The sequence below is a fragment of the Rhinopithecus bieti genome, unplaced genomic scaffold (genome assembly GCF_001698545.2).
Source record: "Rhinopithecus bieti isolate Rb0 unplaced genomic scaffold, ASM169854v2 scaffold_5179, whole genome shotgun sequence".
Taxonomy (NCBI): Eukaryota; Metazoa; Chordata; class Mammalia; order Primates; family Cercopithecidae; genus Rhinopithecus; species Rhinopithecus bieti.
Genome location: NW_016804741.1, coordinates 1,531,133 through 1,559,111, shown reverse-complemented (window position 1 = coordinate 1,559,111; position 27,979 = coordinate 1,531,133). Strand labels below are relative to the sequence as shown.

At 37.4% G+C, this 27,979-nt stretch overlaps 1 protein-coding gene across 2 annotated transcripts in view; it reads right to left on the bottom strand.

Annotated features, from left to right (window-relative positions):
• Positions 1-1,384: 1,384 nt before the first annotated feature.
• OTUD6B (OTU deubiquitinase 6B) overlaps positions 1,385-27,979 on the bottom strand; it is a 57,885-nt gene continuing 31,290 nt past the window's right edge. Inside the window, exons 7-8 of one of the 2 annotated variants that reach the window (XR_001885173.1) lie at positions 21,382-21,567; positions 1,385-2,057 (exon numbers count right to left, since the gene is read on the bottom strand). Coding sequence is in view for 1 of the 2 variants with exons in the window: in XM_017870361.1 (XP_017725850.1) it covers positions 2,054-2,057 (4 nt within the window). In the remaining variant the exon portion in view is untranslated. The remainder of the gene's footprint in view (positions 2,058-21,381; positions 21,568-27,979) is intronic. The other variant, XM_017870361.1, reaches the window with a different exon arrangement.

Sequence of the window (27,979 nt, the reverse complement as noted above, 5' to 3'; positions counted from 1 at the left end):
TTAGGTGAAATAATAATAATAAATATTTATACGTGAAAAAAAAAATAAAAAAAATAAATCTTTCTTTTTTAAAACAGATATTTAAAAAGAGCCAGAGATCCACACTTCTATGTGAACTCTCCTGATTTGAAAACATGAGCACCTAATTCAAAGATTTGTAAAGGCCAACAAAATAGAATCAACTTATTTATGAACCAGATTCAGCCCAGGTGCTACCGGTTTGCAACCTCTGCCTAAGGTCATGTAATTATCTCAAACCAATCAAACTGTTTTAGACTCTATCACAATTCCCAAGAAAGAGAAAATATGACAAGCTTAGCTTGGAACACAACTCCAGCCCTGATCAATCTGCTCTGGTCAGGGAAACAGGGTCATGTAATGCAACAAGGTTGTTCAGACCCATGCTGGGCAGCATTAAACTCCCCGACATCAAACTGCTTCTGACCTTGAATCATCAGGACCTGACATAGAACATAACATAGGTCAATCACATGGGATTTTCAAAGTTCAACAACCCCAAATCAAGAATGTTCCCAACTCAAAGAAATGATAAGTGTTTGAAATGATAGCTATGCCAATTACCCTGATCTGATCACTATACATTATATGTATCAAAATATCACTATGTACTCCATGAGTATGTAAAATTGTTATCTGTCAATTAAAAAAATAATTATTTTAAAAGAAATATAGACACTAAAGACATTCAAGAGCACTCCAAAAAATTTTATATACATATATAAAATATATCTATATAGACACAGACATATATATACCTAACTTACCTCAAATTTAAAGGCAACATGATAAAAAATTCTTTATAGAGCCTTAATTAGTATAAATTAGTATGTTCAATATTGTTTATGTATATCAGGTTGCACTTACATTTGTCCCCTCAGTATAGGTCATAAAATATTATTATCTATTGATTTGCATGACCTTAACTTTTTTAGTGTAAACTGTTTTCTTCCAAGGTAAATTTGTAACTGAATTCTGGTCTACGGCTTTGCATATATAATGTGTTCAAGTATCAATAATTGTTTGTTACATCTATTATTTTGGAAAAGAATATTTTCCAAGATATATGATGTAAGATTTTAAAGTACCTTTAAAAAGACAATACTAGAGTCTACTTGTGCTATTTGCCAAATATAACCCCTAATTTATTGCTGCATGCGGTAATGCGGTTAATAAACTCTGTGTGAAGATGACAATGATTATGTATAGCACCCGTGCCTCAAAAGTTCATAGAAAGTTATAAATTTTATAATATTTCTCTAGTTTTACTACTAAGGACCAACACAGAAAGTGGTGAAGTACCTTGCATTAGTTGATAAAGCTATAAAAGCCATCTAGATCACTTTGTCATACATTTGTCCTTAAGCCCACTCTAGGAATATTAAATAAGAATAGCGTCATCTTGAATGGAGAAATTATTACTTAATGGGAAAAAGAAAGAAAAAAATGCTACTTATTGGATCTCATATATTTTCTTTAAAATTCTCCCCAAATTGATTTAAATTTAGTATCTTGATCAAAAAGTGTAACTTAATATCTAAGACAGAATAAAAAGTGAAAAGAACAGAGCTACAGTAGAGCTTTACTTGATTTGACTTTCCAATAGAATTATCTCTGGCTCGGGAAAAGAGTCCCCAGATTCACGATCTGACTTTATACTGATTCTACAAAGAGGAAAATTCATTAACACTGATGCTTACTTATTTTCTTAGGTCTACATGTAAATAAACTTATGATACAATACTTTAAAAAAAAATTGCTGTCTCCTCCTATATTTCAACAGTAGTATGTAAATACCTCCCACAAAAAAAAACACTAAACATGCAAAATTCTTTTTCTTTTCAGTCTCATATTATTAAATATGAGAGATTAAATTTGATGCTATAATGTTGCTCCTTGTTGACTAAATTACCACAGGCTCCAGGTGCAAATCTGCAGATCCTATTTCCAGATAAATGGAGATTCTTCAGAGATGTAAGATATTTCATCTCTTCCGGAACTTCTTCTAAAAGGTTGTTTCCCAGATTTAGTGTTGTCAACTGCAAACATATAGAGGTTTAATAGACTCATATATTATCCAACTTCAAATGAAAAAAAGAAATAATTTAAGCCCCCTTGCTCATATCTATGTAACCTAAGAAAATTTCAAAATATTTTAAACAATTATTTCACTTATACCTAAAATTATCTTTATAAATAAAGTTCATTTGAGCTTCATGCTCACTTTGTTAATTAAAACACAATTTAATTTTTAATTAGAGCAGTTAAGTTCATTAAAATTATATTACAAACCATCCCAAGGATATGTAAAACCACAACGGATGATCCATTTATAAATCATTTGAGCAACTTAAGAGTATCCGAACCTTGTGACCTATAGAATCAAACTATTAAACACTCAGCAAAGGAACTAAGTTACTGAAAACAGAAACAGAGCCAAAGATCTGAGGTCCTCCTGACATACTATTCCCAAAGGAGCTATCTCATGTAGGCCAATAAGACCACTCTATTACATGTATACAGCCTCAGGAGGGCCTTTAACTTTGATGTCACTCTGTATGATCACAAAATTTAGAAAAGAAACTATTGAAATGGTATAATGAGGGTAGACAAGATCTACCCTACAGTTATCTGTCCTACAGAGAACAGATTGGTCAGGCCCAGGAAGAACTCCACATAAGGGGAGTTAAAAAGTTCCTCCTTGATGTTGTAATCCAATAAATCAGTGATACAGGATTGTTCCCAAAAATATAGTAATATTCTTTGTAAAATCTAACTGTGCTTTCCAAAATATAAAGAGTCTTTTATTTTACTCCCAAACATAATTTACTATTCAGGTTTAATTGCCAATTGCATACTTTAGAATTTTAATAGTAAGGCCAAATAAAAGGAATCTTGGAAGTTTTAACAAACTAATGAATTTACATAAAACCAAAAAAATTAAGAAGAAAATTTAAGCCATTTATATTTAAATGTCACCTAGTACTTGTTATGGATATAAGACAATGATTTAAATTAATACAAAGAAATATACATTGATATTAAAATGAAATTTCTCATCCTATGAATTCATGGTAAAGGTTTCACTTGCATATGTGCTTTTGTCTGAGAATTACCTTTATCCTAATTTATAATAGTATAATACATCTACTACCATGTTGGAGGTCTTCCTCTATTGTAAATGTGAAGTTAAAATACATTCATGTAGCCATTTTATCCAGAGTCTGCAACTATATTGGTTTCCCACAACTGCTATAAAAAATTACCACAAATTTTGTGGCTTAGAACAACACAAATTTATCTTATATTTCTGGAGATCAGAAATCAGAAACAGTCTCACTGACTAAAATCAAGCTGGTGTTCATTTCTAGAAACTCCAGGGGATGATCTGTTTGCTTGCCTTTCCTAACTTTTAGAGTCGGCCTCCATTCCCTGGCTTATATGCCCCACTTTCACCTGTAAGGTCAGTAGTGACTGGTTAAGTCTTTTTCAAATCACATCACACTAATGCTGACTCTTCCACATTTAAAAACCCTCATAATTACACTGGGTCCACCTGGATAATCTAGGGTAACCTCCCATTCTCCAGGTTAGCTGACTATCCACCTTACTTCTAGCTGCACCCTTAATTCCCCTTTGTCATATAACCTAACACATTCAGAGGATCGGGGGATTAGTTGTGGTCATCTTTGGGGATCCATTATTTGCCTATGAAAGTGACTATTTGAAGTCTCTCCCAAAACGAGGTAGATTTCATTCTTTTGCCTAAATTCAGTGAAACATGCACAGCAGTCTAGTAGTACTGAGATCCCAAGAAAATCTCCATGAGGACTGGCGAGATATGCAAGAATGTGTCAGGTATTGTGAAAGGTCCAAGGTTTTACCCAGTTTACAAGCTAACAAGTGAACCTGCCACAGTTTCGTGAATGCTGGTAGAAAACATGAGACCCCTGGGAAAGATAAAAGGGACCGTTTATTACTTAGAGCAATAGCAGTGTCCAGAATATTACTATTTTTGCACTGAAAATGCAAAGAACACAAAGAGATACCTAGATGTGAAGTAGGCTGTGTTACTGAACAGGAACAATGAGTTTAGGGACCCTAAATCTTTTATAATGGGCAGTAACTATGCCCTTCGGTCGAGAGGGAGATGCTATTTCTAATCTCCAAGGCTGTCTGCTATGTAATTATACTGGAAAAACTGGTCCAAAACAAAGCCAGTCAGTGCCTCTGTTTACAGAATGTGCAGAAGTGTGAGACTCATGGTGAATTATCACCTAAAAAAAGGGATGGTAACATATATTTTTAAAGTAAACAAGAAACAGCTTGTAATTTCCCACACTATCAATGCTTTTCTGTGTATTTCTGAGGGTATATACTGTACAGTGCTCATTTTGCATGTTATGTGGTAAGTTCTTACATATGAATTAGATATATTTTTGTCATTGTCTTTTACAGAATATAAGGGTCTGGCCCAGATATATGAAGGTATATAGTAACTAGATTTCATCGTATGTCAAAAAGAAATCACAGATTATAATCAATCTTGACTGTAAAGAAGGGTGGGTTTCAGTTTTAGTTTTGTTTTTGTTTTTTTGTGGGTTTTTTGATGCTTAGAAATATATCCATAAACAAACAGTTTTAAATATGCAGTCTAAACTGCACAGAATATGTATTCTAAGTGAATATATATATCTTAAAGCAGGTGGGTCGCCATTCATTTATTCACTCATTAAAAAATATTCATTGCGTGCATAAGACATGTAACATCTTTGCCCTCAAGGCACTTACACAGTAAGAAAGTAACCATCCAATGACTATAAATGGCTAAACAAATTAATACAAAAATAACAGACAGTATTAAGTGTTCTAGAGACAATTTAAAGAGTGAGGAGAAAGTGATTGGTTGATCAGGAGAACCTGTCTTAGAAGTTGATATATAGACTGAGATGTGAGTGACAATAAGGAAGAAGAAATGGTCAAAATAAAGACCCCAATAGAGGCACATTCCTGGTGTGGTTGAGGAGGCCAGGAGATGCAGCTGATGTGGCTGAGCACTGTAGGTAGAGGAACACTCAGCCAAAAAAGAGGTTGGAAAGGTATACTTGGGCCAGATTACATATGGTTTCATAAACCAGGGTAAGGGGTTGGGATTTTACTCTAAGTTCAGTGAGAAATGACTGTAGCGTTTTAAGCATAATTTGACATGTGTTTTAACAGGATCATCCTGGCATCTGTACAGCAGAATCTGCAGGGGCAACAAGAAGTGAAACACAAAGAACACAGAGGCAATACTGCAGTGGTGTGGGCAAGAGGCAACGGCTTGAGCTAGGTAGTGGGTGGTGGACCTGGAGAGAGGTGGATGGGTTTGGGATATACTTTGGATGAAGAGCCAGAATGTTGTATGATGTAAGATAAATAGAAGATCATGAATAACACCTAACCTTGGAACTGGAGCACCTGAGATGGGGAAACTGGGACAAAGGCAGGTTTGGAGGAGGGACAAGGAATCAAGAGTTTAGTTTTATCCAAGTTAAAATTAAGAAGCCTTTTAGATCTTTAAATGACAATGTCAGGTAGGAGTTGTAAATGTAATTCTAGGGTTTTCTGGAGTAATCAAGAACACAGAATCAATTTGTGAGCCTTCAGTAAGTAAAAGGCATCATGTGGGATTGTAAGAGATTAGAATGTGAGCCCAGCAGAGGAAGTGACTGAGGAGTGGCTGAAGTAGAAGGGAAAGATAGGCCACTTAAAGCAACTGGTACACCGCATCCCATAGCTGAGCAGTGCTCCATTTGCAGCTACCATGAATTTATCCTGTGAGGACTTTCTCCTGCAACCTTCCTGGAAGAATTTCCCTTAACTGCAAGGAAGTGCTTTACTTGGAATGTTGTGCCTCTGCTCCATCCTCCCAGACAGCCGCTAGACCATGACAGATGCCAGGACATAACAGCCCAACCCCTTTGCCTCTGTGCTACAGGGCATGCCCCAAAGCTCTGAAGGGATTGTGCTAAGACTACATTTCTCCTGGAACCACTTCTTTATTCAGGTTCTTTCCCTGCCCTGTCCAGATTCCCTCACTCCCAGACAGGTTTCTTCTGAGAGAAATGCCTCAATATTACAAAAATCTATGTTTCAGGATTTCCAAGATATATAGTGTAACAGAATCCAAGGGAAAAGCAAAAGAAACAAAAAAGTATTTTAAGAAGGAAGATTTGGGACATATCCCAGGGGAAGACTAAATAAAATTAAAGCATAGAAATAACCACTGGATTTAGCAATCGGAAAGTGATTAGTGACCTTGAAAATAGGGGTGAAGTGTTGGGGAAGAAAGTCTGATTGAAGTGGGCTATGCAGAAAATGTGAGAAAGCAAAGACAATGACTAATAGACAATTCTTGTAAGAACTTTTGCTATAAAGGGAGACTAGAAAATAAAGAAGTTGGAGTTTCCCCCTGGTCCAAGACAAATGATAGATTAGCTTATTTACATGCTGATGGAAATAACCCTGTAAAGATTAGAAACTCATGCCTTAAATATGGGGACACTCACAGAATCAAAATCCTTTAGAAGATGAGATAGGTACAAAGTACAGGTGGCTGCTGGCCTTAGATAAGAGTAAGGGCTCTTCATCAACAGTAGTAGGAAGGAAGGTAAGAAAGGGTGAGTGAGGATCAGATAAATAGATGAATTTGTGGTGAAAAGATGAGAGAGTTCCTGAAGGATGGTATCTGTTTTCTCAAAGAAATATGAAACAAAGTCATCTGCTGAGAGGAAGAGATTAGGAGGTTTGAGGAAAAGGAAAAGGTCACTTTGAAAGGCAATCTAGGGGAATGTAGTAGAGTGACCGACAACCACAGTTGATTATCTCATCCAACTTAGCTCCCAAGATATTGTAAAATGGATACATGACCTAGGAAAAGACATTTTATCTGGATAATGCATTAACCACATGGTCCTTTGACTGGAAAAAGCTACCATGTGAAATTCTGAGCTCTGCAACCAAGAATGTAGCTTGGAGAAGAGGAAGAGGGTTCACATAAAAACCTCAAATTGTAAAGTTTTCCAGAGTCAAAACTAAGATCATGTGAGTGGGACTGGGAATAGTGTTCATAGCACAGGATAACCAAAGGAAGATTCACTGATTGCCTTTAAATTCATAAATTTAAATTTATGTCTTAAAGACTAGGTAGTAGCATTTATACTCTGTCACCATGGCAAATACATCAGAGCTTCAGTGTAGATTACTTAAATTATACAGAAAGGTCCAGAAGCACTGTAGCAAGGATTGAGTTACCTTTGAGAAACACCTCAAGCCCCAATCTAGATGTTTCATTAATTCAATTACATTTAAGATATGTCTATTATGGTACTATTTCTGAATGCTAGAGGAAGAGTGAACAAGACTCACAAGATCCCTCTCTACAATGCTTCTATGTTGGGAAGTGAGTCAGACAACAAATAAAAAACAAATAAATAGTGTGTTAGTAGTCTTAAATATGAAAAAAAAGAAAACAGAATAATGTGATGGAAAGTAACTCAGGACTAGATAGGGTCATTAGAGAAGGACTCTGAGAAGATGACATTTGATGTAAGATATTTGGAATGCTTTGACAAAGTTGTTTCAAATGGTGTTTTACTAACAAAGAGCTGCAGAAATAGCAGATATCCAGAAAGAGTATACGCAGTGTTTCATTAGTAACATTCTCTATGGTTATGTGTAGTTCCTGAAGGAAGGCTTTAGTCATAAGACGGACAACTATTTGATAAGCTTTAAAGTTTGCATCTCTTCAATAATTTACATATAGAATGAAGTTCTATTGGTATTCTCTGTCCCTTGGAAATTGGTATGGTTATAGATGGAAAGACACCACTGCTACTGATTGCTATAGATTGAAAGACACCATTGCTACTCACAGACCCATGAGCCACAGAATTATAGCAACTAACAATTAGAAGAACTTTTTTTTTGAGACAGTCTCATTCTGTCGCCCAGGCTGGAGTGCAGTGGCATGATTTCAGCTCGCTGCAACCTCTGCCTCCTAAGTTCAAGCGATTCTCATGTCTCAGCTTCCCAAGTAGCTGGGATTATAGGTATGTGCCACTAAACCTGGCTTTTTTTTTTTTTTTTTTTTTTTTAATAGAGATGGGGTTTTTGCCATGTTGGCCAGGCTGGTCTCAAACTCCTGGCTTCAAGTGATCCGCCTGCCTCAGCCTCCCAAAGTGCTGGGAATACAGGCATGAGCCACCGCACCTGGCCTAGAAGGAAATTTTACAAATCACCTAGACCAACATACAGAATGCAGGTGGGCAATTATATACCTTCCCCATGAGCACACCCAGTAATGGGTAGCACTTTTATCTTGTTAGGAAGATCTAGCTATCTATATCTAATTTTTTAATGTTTATGTGCTCTGAAATTTCTACCCAATTCTTCTCACAGCAATCATAATAAATATTTGCATTCCTTCTCTCTCACACGACAATCTTTCAAAGTTTTGAAGATTGCTATCATATTCCCTCTAATTTGTTCCATTTTCCCCTTAACTATTTCCCTTAGGCCATAATTTCCAGACCCCTGACCATACTGACCACTCTCTAATTTTTGTGAGCACCCTCTCTGAAAACATGGAGTCTATGGTGAGACAAGAAATCAGCTCTCATAGCATATATGCTGGTGGAACCACAGGTCTCCCTCAGGCGGATGACAACACTTCTATTATGCAGCCTAACATGGCATGTACTCTTTCAGCAATTGTTGGTGAATAATTAGTTTTGTCTGTGGCCAATAAAAAACCCCTAAGCTAACTGTCAAGCAGATATCCCACATCCTGGACTTGTGCAATTGAATTCATTTCTTAACCTAATGTAGGAATTTACATTTATCCCTGTCAAAAAAAAAAAAAAAGTGGATCTTGTTAGTTTTGGCTTCTAAGGTATCTCCAGCGGATCACTCTAAATTCCAAGTATAAAACTGGACTATGCCCCTTAGAAAAACTAGATCTGTTTCTGCACTTCTCATAAACCCGTGGTGGCCAAACATTGGAGCTACCTAGAACATCTTTCCCTCCCTCCACCTAAATTCAATCTGCCACCAAATTTTAGTTTTAAAAATCCTTTTAGATGTACCTTTTTCAGTTCTATCTCATTGCAATCAACCTAGTACTTATTACTGCCTGCCTGTAGCATTACATAGCAAAAGATACAAAGAATGGATGTATTATGACTTAAATTCCCTTAATTCAATCCTATTAGATTATATCTAAACCGCTGCCCAAAAGATGAACCTAAAATTTATCTACCCAGTATATCCTAAAAGTTTCTAACCTCCCTGTACATAGTCTTTTCTATGTCTTTGTATACTTGCTCCAAATACTGTCTATGCTCTTACTAAATTTTATTTGATTTGTTTGATTGTATTGACCCACTCATAACTTCATAACTGAAAGTTATAGCCTATCTGTGGCCTGCCTTAAAATAGGCATGTGCACTTTCTCTTACATCTTGGATATGAGGCAAGCATCTCAATGTCCATTGATGCCTTTGAATTATAGAATCTAGGTTCAATGTATAGTGATTTTTTTTGTATGTAGGAGAGAAGAAGACAAGAAATTTAAGAAGAAAACATACTGATTAATCTATTAATGACAATACAAATGGCTAATATTTAATTTAAATTTAAATTATGTGCCAAGGATATAAAACACTGTGCCAAGCTGAACATTGTCTAATGTGGACCTCGCAATAACCCTGATCTTACAGAAAAGGGATCTGAAGTCCAGGCTGTGATGAAACATGACATAGGTTCATTCTATGGTCTATATTCCTAACTTCTACCCTGCACTGTCTTCAATAATATACTGCGTATCTTTAAAAAGAATTTACTATTGCTCAGAATGATCACACATGCACTTGATACAAATATATATATATATATGTATACAGACACATATGCTCACACACATACACATGCTCACAAAATGAAACAGAATACAACACATGGAATTCTTATTTTAAAAATCCTTGTCCCATCATGTGCACACTCTTGAGTCTGTATTGTGCAGTAGGCAAAGCACAGTCTGTTTGCTATGCAATGTACTGGATATGTGATCTTGGACAAGTCACTCAAATTCCTAAGCCTCTATTTCTTTATAAAAATGGGGATGCTAGCATTTACTTCTTAGGGTAGTCTTAAGGATTAGAGACAGTTTAATAAAGTGCCAGGCAAACAGCAGATATTATTAAATGATAATCTTTTAGGCCCAGGAAAATACTGTGGGGCAAAATGTTAGCCATACCTGGTGCTAGAAATGCAGTAAACACCTGATACACACACACACATGTACACGTACACACATATTGACACTTTACTGGTTTTCAAATTTTAAACCTGCTTATTTTCTTAATTTCTAACTCATTTTTTCAAATATTTCTAAATTCACAAGCACTCCTTATTAGGCATGGGATATTAAATTTAATAGATTATAAATCATGATTAAATTACACACATATATTCATTACCTGGCTCACGGTGAAGAGCCATGTATGTTAGGCTTACCTGCAGGAGTGACACCTATAAATATGAGTGGGATCGGCAGGATCTCCATGTGCAGGGTCAACCACGGGCAAGGAACTTGAAGCAGCCTTGCTGGCAGTGCCAAGGAGCAACTCCAGGGTCAGCTTTGTTTCACCCTCAGAACTCACTAACCATAGTTATGAGGCACAGTTACCAACAGCAACTCTATTTTCCTCTCCTATTTGACTGAATTTAGATTTGATTTACAAATTACAAAAAGGGAGATATCTGATAGAAACTAAGAGACTGGTATATCTTCCCAGATGTTTGGGCAAAAATTTAAGAAACATTTAGATTGGAAAAGTTTAAAGAAATATTCCTGTATACTTTAGTACGTAGAGAGCAATGCATCCCATTTGCTGAATTAAGCCTAAACTCTTAGCTCAGAAACCGGTATGACTAATAGACATAGTATTTTTTTAAAAAATAGTATTTGTTTCCACAGAACCTTTAAATATACAATCCTGCTGTGACAAAAATTCACCAGTGCTGGGGACTGGATGGACTGTCCCCTATTGTCAATATCCCCTATTGACTATGCATGTATGAGCTACCAGTTCACCACAGTTCCTTCCTGGTCCCTTTTTCTCACATGTTTCAAACATTAGTTGATCATACATATATGGATTTATTTCTGGGCTCTCTATTCTGTCCCATTGGTCTATGCGTCTCTTTTTATGCCTAAGCCATACTGTTTTGATTACTGTGGCTTTGTAATATATTTTGAAATCAGGAGGTATGATGCCTCTAGTTTTCATGTCTATGCTCAATAATGTTTTGGCTATTCAGGTTCTTTTGTAGTTCCATATGTATTTTAGAATTTTTTTCTATTTTTGTGAAGAATACCATTGGGATTTTGATACGAATTGCATTGAATATGCAGATCACTTCCAGTAATATGGACATTTAAAAAATATTAATTCTTCCTATCTATGAAGAAGGGATGGCTTTCCATTTACATGTATCTTTTCAACTTCCTTTATTGATGTCTTATAATTTTTCTTGTCTAAATCTTTTGACCTGTTTGGTTGCTTATTCATGAGTACTTTATTATTTTTATTGCTATTGTAAATGGTTTGATTTTTTAATTCCCTTTTCAGATACTTTATTCCTTGTGTATAGAAACATGATTGATTTTTGTATGTTGATTTTATAACCTGCAACTTGACTGAATTCATTTGTTAGTTCTAACAGGTGTTTCATTGAGTCTTTAGACTCAGTTGAGTCTTTATAGAGTTTTCTATGTTCACAATCATGTCATTTGCAAACAGAGATAACATTATTTATTTTCTGATTTGGTTGCCCTTTTTCTTTCCTTATTTAATTGTTGGCTACGACTTCCAGTACTATGTTGAAAAGTAGAGAAGTAAGTATTCTTTCCTTGTACCAGATCTTAGGGAAAAGCCTGCAGCTTTTCCCCACTGATTATGACGTTAGTTGTGGGAGTTTCATATATGGCCTATACTGTGTTAAGGTAAATTCCTTCTATACCTATTTTGTTGAGACCTTTAATCATGAATGGATGCTGAACTTTGTCAAATGCTTTTTCTGTATCTATTGTGATAATGATCTGGGTTTTTTTTTTCCTTTCGTTTTGTTAATGTATTATATCACATTGATTGATTTGCATATATTGGGGTCCTCAGCGGTAAAAGGTGCTGGAGTGCTGCTGATCTCTTTTCCTTCTATCGGGGGAAGTTGTGGCCAAGGGGATGCCCATTGGTGTTAGGTCCAGCACATGGGCGTTTCGGCCACAGAGATGTCACTGTCTGAGGTGCAAGTGCATGCAGAGCAGCAGCAGAGCTGGGTCTGGAGCACAAGTACATGCAGAGAGCTCACGGCTTTGAGGTCCCAGGTCACAGCCACTTCTGAATGACACTTTCATGGAATGAGAAAAATGGCCACAGAAGGACGTTAATTTTGCTGGATAAAAATTCTTTATTGTTTCTGCAGTAATAATGTGTTTCAGGATTTTGTTTTCATTAAATACTCACAATATCTTGGTTCTCCAATAATTATAACATATTTTCATGCTTAATGCTTCCCCTTGAGATTTACCATCTTCCCCATGAAAGCATCCTCCTTTTGTATTTGCATAGCACAGTGTACTTTCTATTATCAATTATCAATTATTATTATCTATATTATAAGGACTTGTGTATATATATTTTTTATTTTTTTAACTTTTAAATTCAGGGGTACATACAAGTCCAGGTTTGTTGCATAGGTAAACTTGTGCCATGGGGTTTGCTGTACAGATTATTTCATCACTCCGGTACCAAACCTAGTAGCCATTAGGTATTTTTCCTGCTCCTCTCTCCTCCCAGCCTCCACTCTCTGATAGGCCCCAGTGTGTGTTATTCCCCTCTATGTTTCCATGTGTTCTTATCATTTATCTGCCACTTAAAAGTGACAACATGTGGTATTTGGTTTTCTCTTCCTGTGTTAGTTTGCTAAAAATAATGGCCTTCAGCTCCATCCATGTCCCTGCAAATGACATAATCTCAATTTTTTTTTTTTTTTTTTTTGAGACAGAGTCTTACTCGCCCAGGCTGGCGTGCAGTGGCATGATCTCGGCTCACTACAACCTCCACCCTTGAGTTCAAGTGATTCTCCTGCCTCAGCCTCCCGAGTAGCTGGGATTACAGGCACCTGTCACTGTGCCCAGTTAATTTTTTGCATTTTCAGTAGAGATGGGGGTTTCACCATCTTGGCCAGGCTGGTCTTGAACTCCTGACCTCGTGATCTACCTGTCTTGGCCTCCAAAGTGCTGGGATTACAGACACAAGCCACTGTACCCAACCCATAATCTCATTTTTTATGACTGCATAGTATTCCATGGTATATATGTACCACATTTTCTTTATCCAGCCTATCATTGATGGACATTTATGTTGATTCCATGATTCACATGTATATTTTACCTCTACTATTAAATTGGAAATTTTCCAATGACAGGGTCTCCCTGTGATTCATCTAGCATTCAAAGAACAATATCTGGAATATAATAGTTGCTCAATAAATATTAGTTGAATGATGCCTGCTTGGATCATCTCTGTAAAGACTCAAACTATGGAATAGTCACTGTGGATCCACATCAGTTTTTATTTTCAAAATCAAATATCTTTTGAGCTCAATCTGTTCTAATTTGTCCAGCTTGATTAATTTCCTTCTAATGAGCTGCATGCTTTGTTTAGTCTAGCCTTCTGCTCATTCTCACTAACCCCTATATTCAATTCAATGTAGTGCATATCATATGTCGGCCTAGAACTTGGACCAGACAGCCTCTCTTAATGTTTAATTATTCCATGCTTGTAGCTATTAATTATCACTAGAAAACTCTATGCTACTTATTATATATTTTAATTACTTGGTTTTGACTTAGATACCCCCCCACCCCGGCCCGTCTTTTTTTGAGACAGAGTTTTGCTCTTGATGCCCAGGCTGGTGTGCAATGGCAAGATCTCGGCTTACTGCAACCTCCACCTCCCAGGTTCAAGTGATTATCCTGCCTCAGTCTCCCAAGTCGCTGGGATTACAGGCATGTACCACCACACCCAGCTAATTTTGTATTTTTAGTAGAGATGAGGTTTCACCATGTTGGCCAGGCTTGTCTTGAACTTCTGACCTCAGGGGATCCCGACCACCTCAGCCTCCCAAAGTGCTTGGATTACAGGCGTGAACCACTGCACCTGACCAGATAAAACCTTTCTAAGTAGTAAAAAAAAATCTCAAATGTCCATCTTTATCTGGAAGACTGTCTTCCAAAACTAAATCATGGTTATACCATTTTGGAATAAACTATTAGATTATTTGCCTATAAGATGTATAAATAGGTTTGAACTACTATGTGAAATACAAATCTTTAACTTCCTTAAGAGTGAATATTCATATTTACTATAATCAAATAGTATACATGTGTCAGGCTCTGTAAGCTATTTTGTAAAAGTAATTGAATCAAATTAATGATGGAATAATAACTGGATTTTACATTTTTGAATTAGCATGTGTATGGCCAAGGTATGGGAGAAGTTCAATTTATGGTTCAATCTGCTAATTCTTATCAATACCTTTTTTAAATAAATCTGTGGCATCCTTAAAACCGCTATTCAATACAACTGCCAAACTGCTTCTGAGTCCAGCTCTTCCTGAAGGAATTTATTTATATGAATAACTACCAATTTCAAAGCTACTATTTAATTTTGCAGTAACTTCCTAACAAAGTCATATTTCTCAAAACAGTTATAATTTCACTAGAAACTGAGGGGAAGTTTCCATGGGTCAGCATGTTATCTAATTTCTAGATATTTCATGGAGATCCCCACAACCTCTTACTGCTGGCCCCTTAAATCCCAAAGTTAAGCTCAGTGTCACGAAATATAAGGAGGATTCTCTACTGGCATTAACAGTAAAAAGATTATCAAGGCATTACCTTTTAATATCCCATCAAAAGCTTCATAAGGAAAGAATAAGAAGGAAGGACACGAGTTTCAAATTATTAGAATTCAATTAAAATGTAAAATGTTAACATTCAATTAAAATGACATTCAATTAAAATGTAAAATCTTAAGTGTTTGGAAGTTTTAATGAAGGTTCGGCTAAAATTTTCTATGGAACCAATATGGATAAGGCATTCTATATTAGGTAGATAACAGTGATGGCAACTTTAGGAGCTAAGAATGACGAGGCCCACTTTTCAGATGAGTCAAGGCAGGTCTACAGACAGAGTATATCAGTTGTTCCACATCACTGGTGAAGGAAAGAAGAGGCCTGGGTCTTTTCTAGATGCTTGCCAGCAGAGAGAGAAACTGGATTTCCAGCAGGGGTTCAGGAGACCTAATACACGCCTCGGCATGAAAGCACAGGCAAAGGAGATGTGAACGGTTCCTGGAGAGAAGGTACTCACTATGTGCCCTTGTACCAGGAAAGGATACAACAAAACAGGATAATGAATCCCTGTTTTGAGAGCAAGGCTTAGGAAATAGGAGGCATTACCTTATTGATGAAGAAAGAACAGATTTTAAGTGGATGGGACAGGAGAAGAGAAAGGCTTGATGCTGACAAAGAGTATAAGGGACATGGATCTTCTCTGTTCTGCTTGGGTTAGAAAGTGAGACCAGAATGCCCAGGAAGGAAGAGGTAGGGGAAGTCTTTGCTCATGGTCATTCCTTTCCTATTCCTCTGCATAACTTGTTCTTTATCAGGGATGTCCGATCCTTTGGCTTCCGTGGTCCACACCTAATAGGGACATATGAATGATTCTGATCCTTTTTGTACTGCTACCACCTAGTACAGTGCCTACTCCACTGCAGGCACACATAATTAGTTGTTTAATGTATGAATGAATGAAGTTGATTGGGTTAAAGGGTCATTAAGGACAGCAAAAGTATGAAAAGGAGAGATTAAGGACACAATTAGTAAGTTTATAAACTACTCAAATCTGGTTAGAGTTGGTCTTATTTACTGTCAATTGTTTACGGCCAAATAAAAAGCTATGGCAGACCATATCTTTGTCCTGGTTGGCTGCACGCGTGAGCAGCTTAAGGGGAACTTTGCCACACTGCCATTGGACTTTACGATGCATGTCAATAATGCTGCACACAATTAGCGATGATGGCTATTTGTTTTACCTATGAGGAACCTTTGCTCCTACATGTGTTTGGTTAAGCTGGACTTTGAAAATTACTTCCTTTTCACTCATGTTGACATTATATGAGTTAGTAAGTAAAAAGCAATAGGGACAAGACAAAATCTTTGCCCTCAAAATTCATAAAGTGCTTCTCTGAAAATTGTTGACATCCCCATACTTCAAGAGCCACAGTCCAAATGCATTCACCATAAATTATAGGACATTAACCCATTTTTTTCATTGTCATTAGAAGTGATTGAAATTTTCCACAGCTTCACTAGTTAAATTAGCAAAGAAAAATGGAACTAGGATCTAAAGTAAGTTATTTACTAAAGAACTCCTACCCCCTCATTTTATCATTGTTGCTAGTTATATCATAATGGTAACACTAATCATAAATGTATTTAAAGTTTCTACATGCCAGCCATGGAGCTTTAAATATAAAAACATTTAATTTAACCCCCAAACATAAAGGCAGGGACCACACTTTGTGCACATCTATATCCTGGGGAACAGCACAGATGCAAGAAAATGAATGATAAATATTTGTTAAAAGAATCACTATGGGCCGGGTGCGGTGGCTCACGCCTGTAACCCTAGCACTTTGGGAGGCCAAGGTGGGCAGATCATCTGAGGTCAGGAGTTCGAGACCAGCCTGGCCAACATGGCAAAACCCCGTCTCTACTAAAAATACAAAAAAATTAGCCAGGCATGGTGGCAGGCGCCTGTAATCCCAGCTACTCGGGAGGCTGAGGAAGGAGAATCGCTTGAACCTGGGAGGTGGAGGTTGCAGTGAGCCAAGATCACGCCACTGCACTCCAGCCTGGGTGACAGAGCAAGACTCTGTCTCTAAAATCATAACAATAATAATAATAATAAACATAATACAAGAATCACTATGGGCTAGGTAGGGTGACTCACACATATAATCCTAGCACTTTGGGAGGCTGAGGTGGGAGGATTGCTTGAAGCCAGGAGTTCAAGACCAGCCTGGGAGACAAAGTGAGACCCTGTCTCCAAACAAAAAGAAATTTTTTTAATTAGCCAGGGGTAGTGGCACACGCCTGTAGCCCCAACTACTTGGGAAGCTGAAGTAGGAGGATCACATGAGCACAGGAGTTTGAGGCTGCAGTGAGCTGTGATCACACCAATACACTCCAGCCTGGGTGACAGAGCAAGACCCATCTCTTAAAAGAAAAAAAAAATATGCAAACAAATGGGAGGAGGGGACAATGCATGTAGTGTTCAAAGCAGTCATCTTTAGGCAACTCAGTTTTTAAGAACTATAAATTGAACACCAGACCCTAATAAATTTCACACTAAATATATAGAATAATAAATAACACCACAGAGCTGAGAGCAACAATAGAGCTGAGAGCAACCTCCAAGAAGACCTCATTTTATATTTACTGGTTGAGTGACATTTGACAAGTAATTTAACCTCTTCCTGAACCATATGCTTTATTAACAGTATGAGGGTAATAATTTCCTTGCAAGTTGTAGAAAATGATAAGCTCCTGATACTACGCTTGGCTCCCACTAAATGGTTGATGTTATTCTGTTACCATTTTGCGAGTAAAGAAATTTAAAAGTAGTATTTTTGTTTTAGGAACTTAAAAAAAAAATCAAGACTATTTTAATACTTCACATTCTGTGGGAAATGTGACCAAAAAATCAGTATACTGGGGCAAACTGGGCCTCGTATGATGATAAAAGGCTACTTCAAAAGATAAACACAGTAGACATAAAACAAAATGAAACAAAAGTCATAGGTAGATGGGTAGCTTTAAACATTATCGATAAAGGGTATGACTATAGAACATAAGAAAGAGTTCAAATTAACTTTAAAAGTACACGGGAATTTTAGAGAAAACTGTTAGAATAAGAATTATAATCACTGAATTTTGACATATACATCACCAAGTTATAAAGCCCACAAGACACTCTGTGGCATCAGTCAGGTCAGCTGAATGACACAATACGCCCTGCCCCTTTTCTCTGCTTTATTTTTCCCCTTAACACTAATCACCGCCTCATCACGTCCTATTTTCCTTCTTTGTTTCTTACATCACTCCTGACTAGAATATAAACTCTACGAGGGCAGAGATTTCCATCTGTTTTGCTCATCGCTGAATCACCAGTTCTGAGTGCCTGAGACACAGATGGTCCTCAATGCTTACGCAGAAATTGAGGCCCAAAGAAACTAAGTGCCTTGTATATAGCTGGTAACTGCTCAACCAGTTAAGTTGTGCCAGCACTTCTAAACTCTCATCTAGGGCTCTTTTCAATTCTCTAAGCTGTCTCTTTCTTTGAAACCTTCATCTGCCTTTCCTTTTTTTAATGAGACAGAATCACTTTGCAGCCCAGGCTGGAGTGCAGTGGTGCAATCTCAGTTCACTGCAACCTCCCATATTCTGGGCTCAGGCAATCCTCTGGAACTACAGGCACGTGCCACTGTGCCTGACTAATTTTTTTATTTTTATTTTTTTGTAGAGAGGAGGTCTCACTATGTTGCCCAGGCCGGTTTCAGACTATTGAGCCCAATCTGCCCACCTTAGCCTCCCATATTGCTGGGATTACAGGTGTGAGCCACCGCACCGGGCCATCTGCCCTTTATTACCAACTATGAGAGGGATGGAGCTGTACATCTGAACTGTATGATAATCTACAACCACTCTTTAAGGGTTTCTAGCACATTTTATCTAGCATGCTTCTAGAACTCCCATCACATACGGAAAATAGTTTTTTTTTCCAAAATTCCACAATCTCTTCAAGACCCTATATAAGAAAAATTACTAACTCATGAACAGCTAAACATATGCCATTGGCCTGAATCTGACTTTTAAAGTAATTTAAAGATAGACTAGACTATAAGCAGCCTAGTTTCGAATCAGTTGAATTCTTAATGGTGTAATTTCCTCTTTAAAAGTAAGCACTGGGCTGAGCCAGCTCCCTGGTGAAGGAACTGAGCATGAACAAACAGAAGTCAACATTTAGGTTACCCCTAAATAGAAGAATAAGAAGGGAAGTAATAAAGGGAGCCACAAGAAGACAATGTAATGATAATCAGACTCTTGGGGCTTTTTCCTATGGAAATATATTTTGGAATCTGTAACTTTTTACTAAACAACTATTAACCAAGTGTGAGACAAGAATACAGACATTTTCAGATATGCAAGGGATCAAACAATTTAATTACCACATACCCAGACTAGGATGATTTCTCGAGACTCCTGGAAAAACTAAGAGAGCAAGCCAAGAAAGGAAAATACAGGATACAGGAAACAGTGGGTCCAATTTAAGAGAGCAACAAAGGGAACGTCTTTGGCTGACGGTATCTAGCAAACCTAGATAGCAATCAACTTAGATTGGGGCAGAGGATGGAGGGTCTTAGAAGGAAGTCTCTCAAGGAAAAGTACATTTGACAGAAAAAATAATATGCTCGAGTTTGAAATAAAATGAGGCCACCATAAAGCTAAGGCACAAGAACAAAGGAAAGGTTATTAGAAACCCTAAGGGAACAAAAACTGCATATAAGAAAGAAAATAGAATCATAGATGAATTGACTCCATGTGAATATTTATTTATTAGTAATATATATTTTTAGAAGTTAAGAGTTACCCAGGACACAAAACAAATACTTAATTATGGTTATAACTTAATACAATATAAAAGCTCTAAGTCTTATAAAAGTAAAAACTTCAGAGTTTGTGAGGGAGGAGAGGAAAGGAGAGCTGAAGGTGGATTACAGAGGCTGACACTGTCATCTTACGAAGTGGGGAAGTGGGGAGTCAAAAGAGACTGCAGTTGATGAAGGAAGAAATAAAGGTGTAGTAACATTACATGTAAAAGATACCTGTAGACCTAATTCCCTGATTCCAGATGTGGGCCAATATACAATAGATACATTAATATAACTATCTAGAAGATGAAGAAAAACTATGCCAAAAATAGACAAATCAAGAAAATAGATGAGTTAAAAGTGGTTATATATGGAGATCAGGACTGGGGATGAGGGGAAGTAGCATAGAAGATAGCTTCTTGTTAGACACTTTTTGTAATATTTAATTCTCTGTAACCAATGGTATTACTTTAATGGAAATAAATTCAAATAGAGGGAGAGAATAGGTTTATGACTCAGTCAAGTCCCAAATTCTTTTGCGTAGAAACTCCTCTTTCCTATTAAAAAATTCCAAGTCCTTGTTGTCTTGTAACTACAAGTGTACTTTCTGCAATTACTAATGAAGTGGGGAATTTGTAAATGTTACCCTATTTCCTACAAAGATACAACTGCAGATTACAAACTCAATTTCTTAAACCTAAAAGGAAATGAGGTAGGGTGAAAGTAAGAAAATACAGATTTATTTTTTGGAACTGTAAACTCAAAATTAATGAGTTATAATGCCTTAGCTGCTTATAGGTTCTTCCTGTGCTGATGACAGTTCAGAAGCGAACAAAAAGAAAATTACAAAGTTAATATCCCTTGCCTTCTCTCAACCTCAAGATTTTTGGCAGCTAGAGTTTCACATTGTTAGGCAGAAAGGTTTAACACAAGCATCTGGGATTCATTCATGTCAGCTATTGCTCTTTAAAAAAGAATATTTTTTATTTAGAATATTAACCTTCCTTTAAAGACTATTTCAAGAGAAATAAATGTCCCTTCCTTCCTATTCCCTGCCAACACGCCATTTCAAAGTTTCACCCTGCCCTAGGAAATTGAAAAGGAACTCCCTTCCTACATCCTAAATGTCTCTTCATTCCATAAGCAAAAGCTTCAGGACAGTCCCCAGGGTGAACATCATCTCCTGGATCCTCAAAACTACTTCCAGATGTGAGCCCCCAAGGTAGATGAGCAGATTCAGGTTTCCAACCCCTTTCCAAATGACAGCCTCTAGAAAGATGAGTATGGCAGAGACCCAGTCCCCTGATTCCAGACGTGGGCCAAAGAGCACAAGAATAAATTGAAACACCTCTCCCTACCACATGGAATTCCTAAGGGATAAAGCCTTCTGATGCCTCTCCTGCAACACTCCACATTAAGTCTACAGAGACCGAAGTCTCCACAGATCGAAGTGTTATTGTTCTGTCTCTCACCTCTTTTTTCTCTCTTCCTGTTTTTCATCTTCAATACCAAACAACAACAAAACACTGCTCCTCACCTGCGTCAAGGTGTGTAACTCTGGGCACACTTTAGGGATTAGGTTATTCTGAAGGACTAGAGTCTTCAGGCCGGGCAGTTTTCCTAATGCTGAGGGCATCTTTGTCATCTTCTTCCCATTCAAAGTAATGATCTTCGTGTTTTTACCACCACTCAATGCTTTTATTAACAATCTCTCAGTCATGATCTTGGAAAAGAAGTAGAAAACAAAGAAGGTAACCATTAGAGATTAGAGTTCTTTATTACAGCTTTAGAACCTCTAATTACAGAATTGGTGTGTCATAGAAGCAAGAACATTCTGAGATCCACCATGTTGAAGGGGGGAAGCATTAGATTATTTTCCTATGTGAAAGATATAAAGGGAAAGTAGCTGGTCCAGGTTTGGGGCAGGAAATGCATCAGGTAAGCCTAAAATAGCTTATACCACAATGTTGAAGTCATTAGAGATTAATGAGGACACAGAAGTGAATTTCTAGGAGCTCCCACTAGTCTAAGATGGAAAATATTAAGGATCAGAAAAAAATAATCTATAGTAGACTGAGACATATCAAAATACATTAAAATCTGAGTTCATATGGCATTTTTTAAAAAGAAACATTACTCACACTGGGAATTACTAGTGCACCAACTCAGTCTGAAAAGTGATAAAGGAAAAAACATAAGCATTCATTCTGCTCTTCCAGTACAAATTGTACTTAAATATATCTTAATAGTTAATAAAGTTCTTTTTCACAAGAATCAAAACTAATAAATGAGAAAGAAAAAATAACTTTAGAATAATCACAGTTTTTGCAAATTCTAATAAAATAATGGAGCTATGCAAAAATCATAATTGGAGACTAAAAGTATTAGATGAAAGGTTGATGAGGAACTTTATAATCAAGTGATCAGGTTAATAACCCACTAATCAACTTTAGCATCAATAAAATTGAGACAATCACATTATAAGCCATGAAGTAATGAATTAAAAAGTACACAGCAGCACCACCTATGAAATGTTCCTGCCCAAAAATTAAATCTCAAACTAATCATGGCTTCAAGATCTAACTACGATTTACAAACAAAGAGAACCAGAGAATAAGTTAAGTTCATTGTAGGGAAACACTCAGTCAAATCTATAACATGGAAGATTCTACAGGACTGGTCCCTGGTCCCATGTCACAAGGTTTCACCAACAAATGAAAGGCATTAATAAAAAGGAGGGAAAACTGTTATGATGTAAGTGAAACTTAGGGCAAATAACAGCTAAATGCAATGTCTGGACTGTATTTGAATCTTCAATTGAATACAAACATCTCAGGGAAATTTGTACATGGGCTATTAAATGAGAGAAATTAATTCTGTTACGTGTGAAAATGGTATGGTGGTAGTATTTATTTTAAATGTGCTTAACATTCAGAAATGCATACTGAAATTTTCAAGTGAAATAAAATGATATCTTGAGTTTTCTTTAAAATAATCTAGGGGAAAAGTGGATGGAAGAAACTGATCAAACAAGATTGACAAAATGTTGATAATTATTAATGCTGAGTAATAGACACATGGGGGTTGTATTAGTCCATTCTCGCACTACTATAAAGAAATACCTGAGACTAGGTAATTTATAAAGAAAAGAGGTTTAATTGGCTCGCAGTTCTGCAGGCTATACAGGAAGCATGGTGCTGGCATCTGCTCAGCTTCTGGGGAGCCCTAAAGAAACCTACAATAATGGTGGAAGGCAAAGGGGGAGCCAACACTTCAGATGGCCAGAGCCAGAGGAAGACAGAGGGGAAGGAGGTGCTAACACTTAAACAACCAGATCTCAGGATAACTCACTCACTCACTATAAGCAGAACAGCACTGAGGGGATGCTAATCCATTCATGAGAACTCCACCCCCAGGATCCAATCACCTCCCACCAGGCCCCGTCTCCAACACTGGGGATTATAATTGAACATGAGATTTTGGAGGGGACACAAATCCAAACTATATCAGCATTCATTATATTAGTCTTATTTTTGCATATGTTTAAAAATTTCCAAATAAAACATTAAAATGGGAACAAAAAGGAGAGGGAGGGGAGCTGTGGCCAGTAACATTTTATTATTATCACAACCCCATCAGCACCCAGATAGGATGCATCTTAGAGGCATTAGGATTACACATGTATGTGACACACTTAGATGTGGATTTCCAAAAACCTAAACATTATAAAATACATTCTGCACTGAAAGTGATCTGAACAGAAATCAATCCTTCCTTTGGCATTCAGAAATCACTTTATTTATTTATTTAACAAATATTTACTGAGCACCTACTACATAGTCAACATTGTTGCAAGAGTGAATGAAAAAGATAAAAATTTCTGTTCTCAAGGAAAATCCATTCTAGTAGGGGAAGAAAAACAATCAGATAAGTAAATCTACTATGTTAGATGGTGATTTGATGCCAAGGGAAAAAAACTAAGCAGAAAAGAGAAATAGGGAGTGTGGGAAATGAGAAGTTTACAATTTTAAACAGGATGACCAGGAAAGGCTCACTGAGAGAATGCTATTAGAGACAAGACTTCTTCCAGTAAGAGAGTAAAAGCAAGTGACAGAATTCTAAAAAAGGATCATTAAATTTTTAAATGGATTATAATGAATATCAATATCATAACAGTAAATCAAGAGGTGCTAATAGTGACTTTCAGTTGCTAGAATGACAGATAAAATAATTTTTCAGCTTCTTAATCACTGCTGTTTGCCTTCCCTCTTCCAAACCTATGCTTCGTCTTCTTTACTTTGATACTATTTGTTTCCTAAGAATAATAAAGCTGTTACTATAAAACAAACTGATCACAAGGCTTTGTTTAAAAAAAAAAAAAAAAAAAAAAAAAACCATGACAACCATTACCTCTTAAGTAACTATTGGGTGGCTAGCATCCCAGCTGACACTGTCCAAACTCTGGAAATTTGTTACTGCTTTAAGTGGGTAAACAAACCAATACAATCTGACACTGCTTTCTGTTAATCTGCTGAACCTAGAAAACCTGGTTAACATTCTTGAGTGTTTCTTCTCCCTTACTTTCAATATATAATCAACCCTATTCATACTGCCTGTTCCAGTTATCTATCACTGGGAAACAAACCACCACACATCTTAATGGCCTAAAATATTTATTTTATTGACAAATCTGTTTTTTTTTTTTTTTTTTTTTTTTTGAGACAGAGTCTCACTCTGTCACCCAGGCTGGAGTGCAGTGGTACGATCTCAGCTCACTGCAAGCTCTGCCTCCTGGGTTCACGCCATTCTCCTGCCTCAGTCTCCCAAGTAGCTGGGACTACAGGCGCCCACCACCACGCCCAGCTAATTTTTTGTATTTTTACTAGAGATAGGGTTTCACTGTTCTAGCCAGGATGGCTTCGATCTCCTGACCTCGTGATCCGCCTGCCTTGGCCTCCCAAAGTGCTGGGATTACAGGCGTGAGCCACCATGCCTGGCCTTTATTGACAAATCTCAACCTGGGCAGGGCTTGCCTATAGTTCTTAGTGACAGCTATAGCAGCTCAAAGTCTGGGGTAGAAACCATCTAAAGGTTCACTAACCCACATCTGGTGGTAGACACTTCTTGTTGGCTAGGGCCTTAGGGTGGTCAGCCTCTACATGCAGCCTCTCCAATGTGGCTTGGACTTCCTCCCAACATGGTGGCTTGGGTTGAAGGTTAAGCATCCCAAGAGAGAAAGTGGAGTGGAAGCTGTATTACTTTCATGACCTTACTTCAGAAGTCATACAGAATCACCTCTACCACATTTTATTCATTAGAACCAAGTCACAGAAATGAGCTCATATTCAAAGGAAGACAAATTAGACTCTGCCTCTTGAAGGCAAGTAACCAAAAATTTGTGGACATGTTTCAAAACCCACCACAATCCACCCTGTAGCCATGAGCTGTTTACATTCCTCCCATGTGCAAAACAGAGACAGTCTTCCTGCAAAACCCCCTTCCCCCAAAGTTTCATCTATTTAGAACATCAGGTCCAAAGATCTTGTCATCTAAGTTAGGTACGAAGGTGGATGAAGCTCCTCTGAGGCAGTTCCTTGAGTTCAGCTTGAGTGCAGTTCATCTTGACCTGAAGACCTATCAACTAAAGAGACAAGTTATCTGTCCACATGTACCTAGAATACAACATAGGTAAAACAAACGGCAGGCAATAGTTAGTCCCATTCAAAAAAAAAAAAAGGAAAAATCAGAGGAACAAAGTAGCCACTGGTTTATAGCAATTCTGAAATCAAATGAGGCACAAGGTTGTCATTTTTTGTTTGTTTTTGGCTTTTGAGATGGAGTCTCACTCTTTCACCCAGGCTGGAGTGCAGTGGCACGATCTCAGCTCACTGCAACCTCTGCCTCCTGGGTTCAAGCAATTCTCCTGCCTCAGCCTCCTGAGTAGCTGAGATTACAGGCAAATGCCGCTATGCCTGGCTAATTTTTGTATTTTTAGTAGAGACAAGCTTTCGCCATGTTGGCCAGGCTGGTCTTGAACTCCTGACCTCAAGTGATCCACCTGCCTCAGCCTCCCAAAGTGCTGGGATTACAGGAGTGAGCGACTGCACCCCGCCCACATGTACTGCCTGGGATTAGCTTTTGGTTCCCCTATTTGGGCTCTTGATTCCATCCTCTGAATTTCTTTCCTTTTCCATAAAATGTAGCCCATGTTTGCCAAATATTTTCCTCAGTCTGCTTCCTGTCCATAGAAGTTCAAGGGCCTCTCTTCATTTTAATTCCTTTTTGATAATAGCTTTATTGAGATAAAATTCACATACCATTAATTCAACCATTTAAAGTATACAAGTCGATGGTTCCTTAGCATATTCACCAACTTGTGTAACTACCACCATAATGCACTTTCGAATATTTTCATCATCTCCAAAAGAAAGCCTGAAGCCTTTAACAATCACTTTCCATTCCTCCCATTTACCCCAACCCTAGGCAACCATAAATCTACTTTTTATCTGTATAGATTTGCCTATTCTGGGGATTGTATATAGATGAAATTATATAACATGTGGACTTTTGTGACTGGCTTACTTTACTTAGCATGTTTTCATGGCTGAGATGCTTTGGATCTGTGTCCCCACCCAAATCTCATATCAAACTGTAATCCTGTGTTGGACATGGGACCTGTTGAGAGGTGATTGGATCATGGGGGCAGATTTCCCTCTTGGTACTGTCCTCATATTAGTGAGTTACTGTGTGGCACCTTCCCCCACTCCCTCCTGCTCCAGCCATGTGAAATGTGCCTTGCTTCTCTTTTGCCTTGCACCATGACTGGAAAATTCCTGAGGCCTCCGCAGAAGCAGAAGCTACTACACTTACTTTACAACCTGCAGAACTCTGAGCTAATTAAACCTTTTATTTATAAATTACCCAGTCTCAGGTATTTCTTTATAGAACTGTTGAAACAGACTAATACAAAGGCTTATACATGTTACAGCATGTACTGGCACTCCATTTATTTTTGTTGTCAAATAATATTCAATTCTATGAATACATCACAGTTTACATTTCCACTCATCAGCTGATGGGCATTTACAGTGTTTCTACTTTTTGGTTATTACAAATATTGCTGCTATAAACATCTGTGTACAACTTTTTATGTGGATATATTTTCATTCTCGTGGGTATATACCTAGGGATGGAATTATTAGGTCATATGGTACCTCTATGTTCCGTCTTTTGAGGTACTGGCAGATTTTCCAGTGGCTACACCATTTTACACTCCTACTAACAGTGCATGAAGGTTTATCTTTTCATTTTATGGTCCTTTTCAATCCAACCTGATGCAAATCATTTAAAAACTTCATGGGTTTCTTTTAAAATAGTTTATAATTTACTCCATCTGACAAAAACCACACCCACAAATCTCTTTCGGATGGCCCACCTCTATCTTGGCTTCTCATGTGAAACTCCAGTGAGACATTATCATTAAGATTTTTAGGGACCCTATTGTTTATTGGTAAGAGCATATTTAACCTTCCTGAGTTCTTTTTATTTATTTATTTAATTTTTTATTATACATTTAAGTTCTAGGGTACATGTGCACAACGTGCAGGTTTGTTACATATGTATACATGTGCCATGTTGGTGTGCTACACCCATTAACTCGTCATTTACATTAGGTGTATCTCCTAATGCTATCCCTTCCCCCTCCTCAATCCCACAACAGGCACCAGTGTGTGATGTTCCCCTTCCTGTGTCCAAGTGATCTCATTGTTCAATTCCCACGTATGAGCGATGACATGTGGTGTTTGGTTTTCTATTCCTGTGATAGTTTGCTGAGAATGATGGTTTACAGCTGCATCCATGTCCCTACAAAGGACATGAACTTATCCTTTTTTATGATTGCATAGTATTCCATGGTGTATATGTGCCACATTTTCTTAATTCAGTCTATCACTGATGGACATTTGGGTTGGTTCCAAGTCTTTGCTATTGTGAATAGTGTTGCAATAAACATACGTGTGCTTGTGTCTTTATAGCAGCATGATTTATAATCCTTTGGGTATATACCCAGTAATGGGATGGCTGGGTCAAATGGTATTTCTAGTTCTAGATCCTTGAGGAATTGCCACACTGTCTTC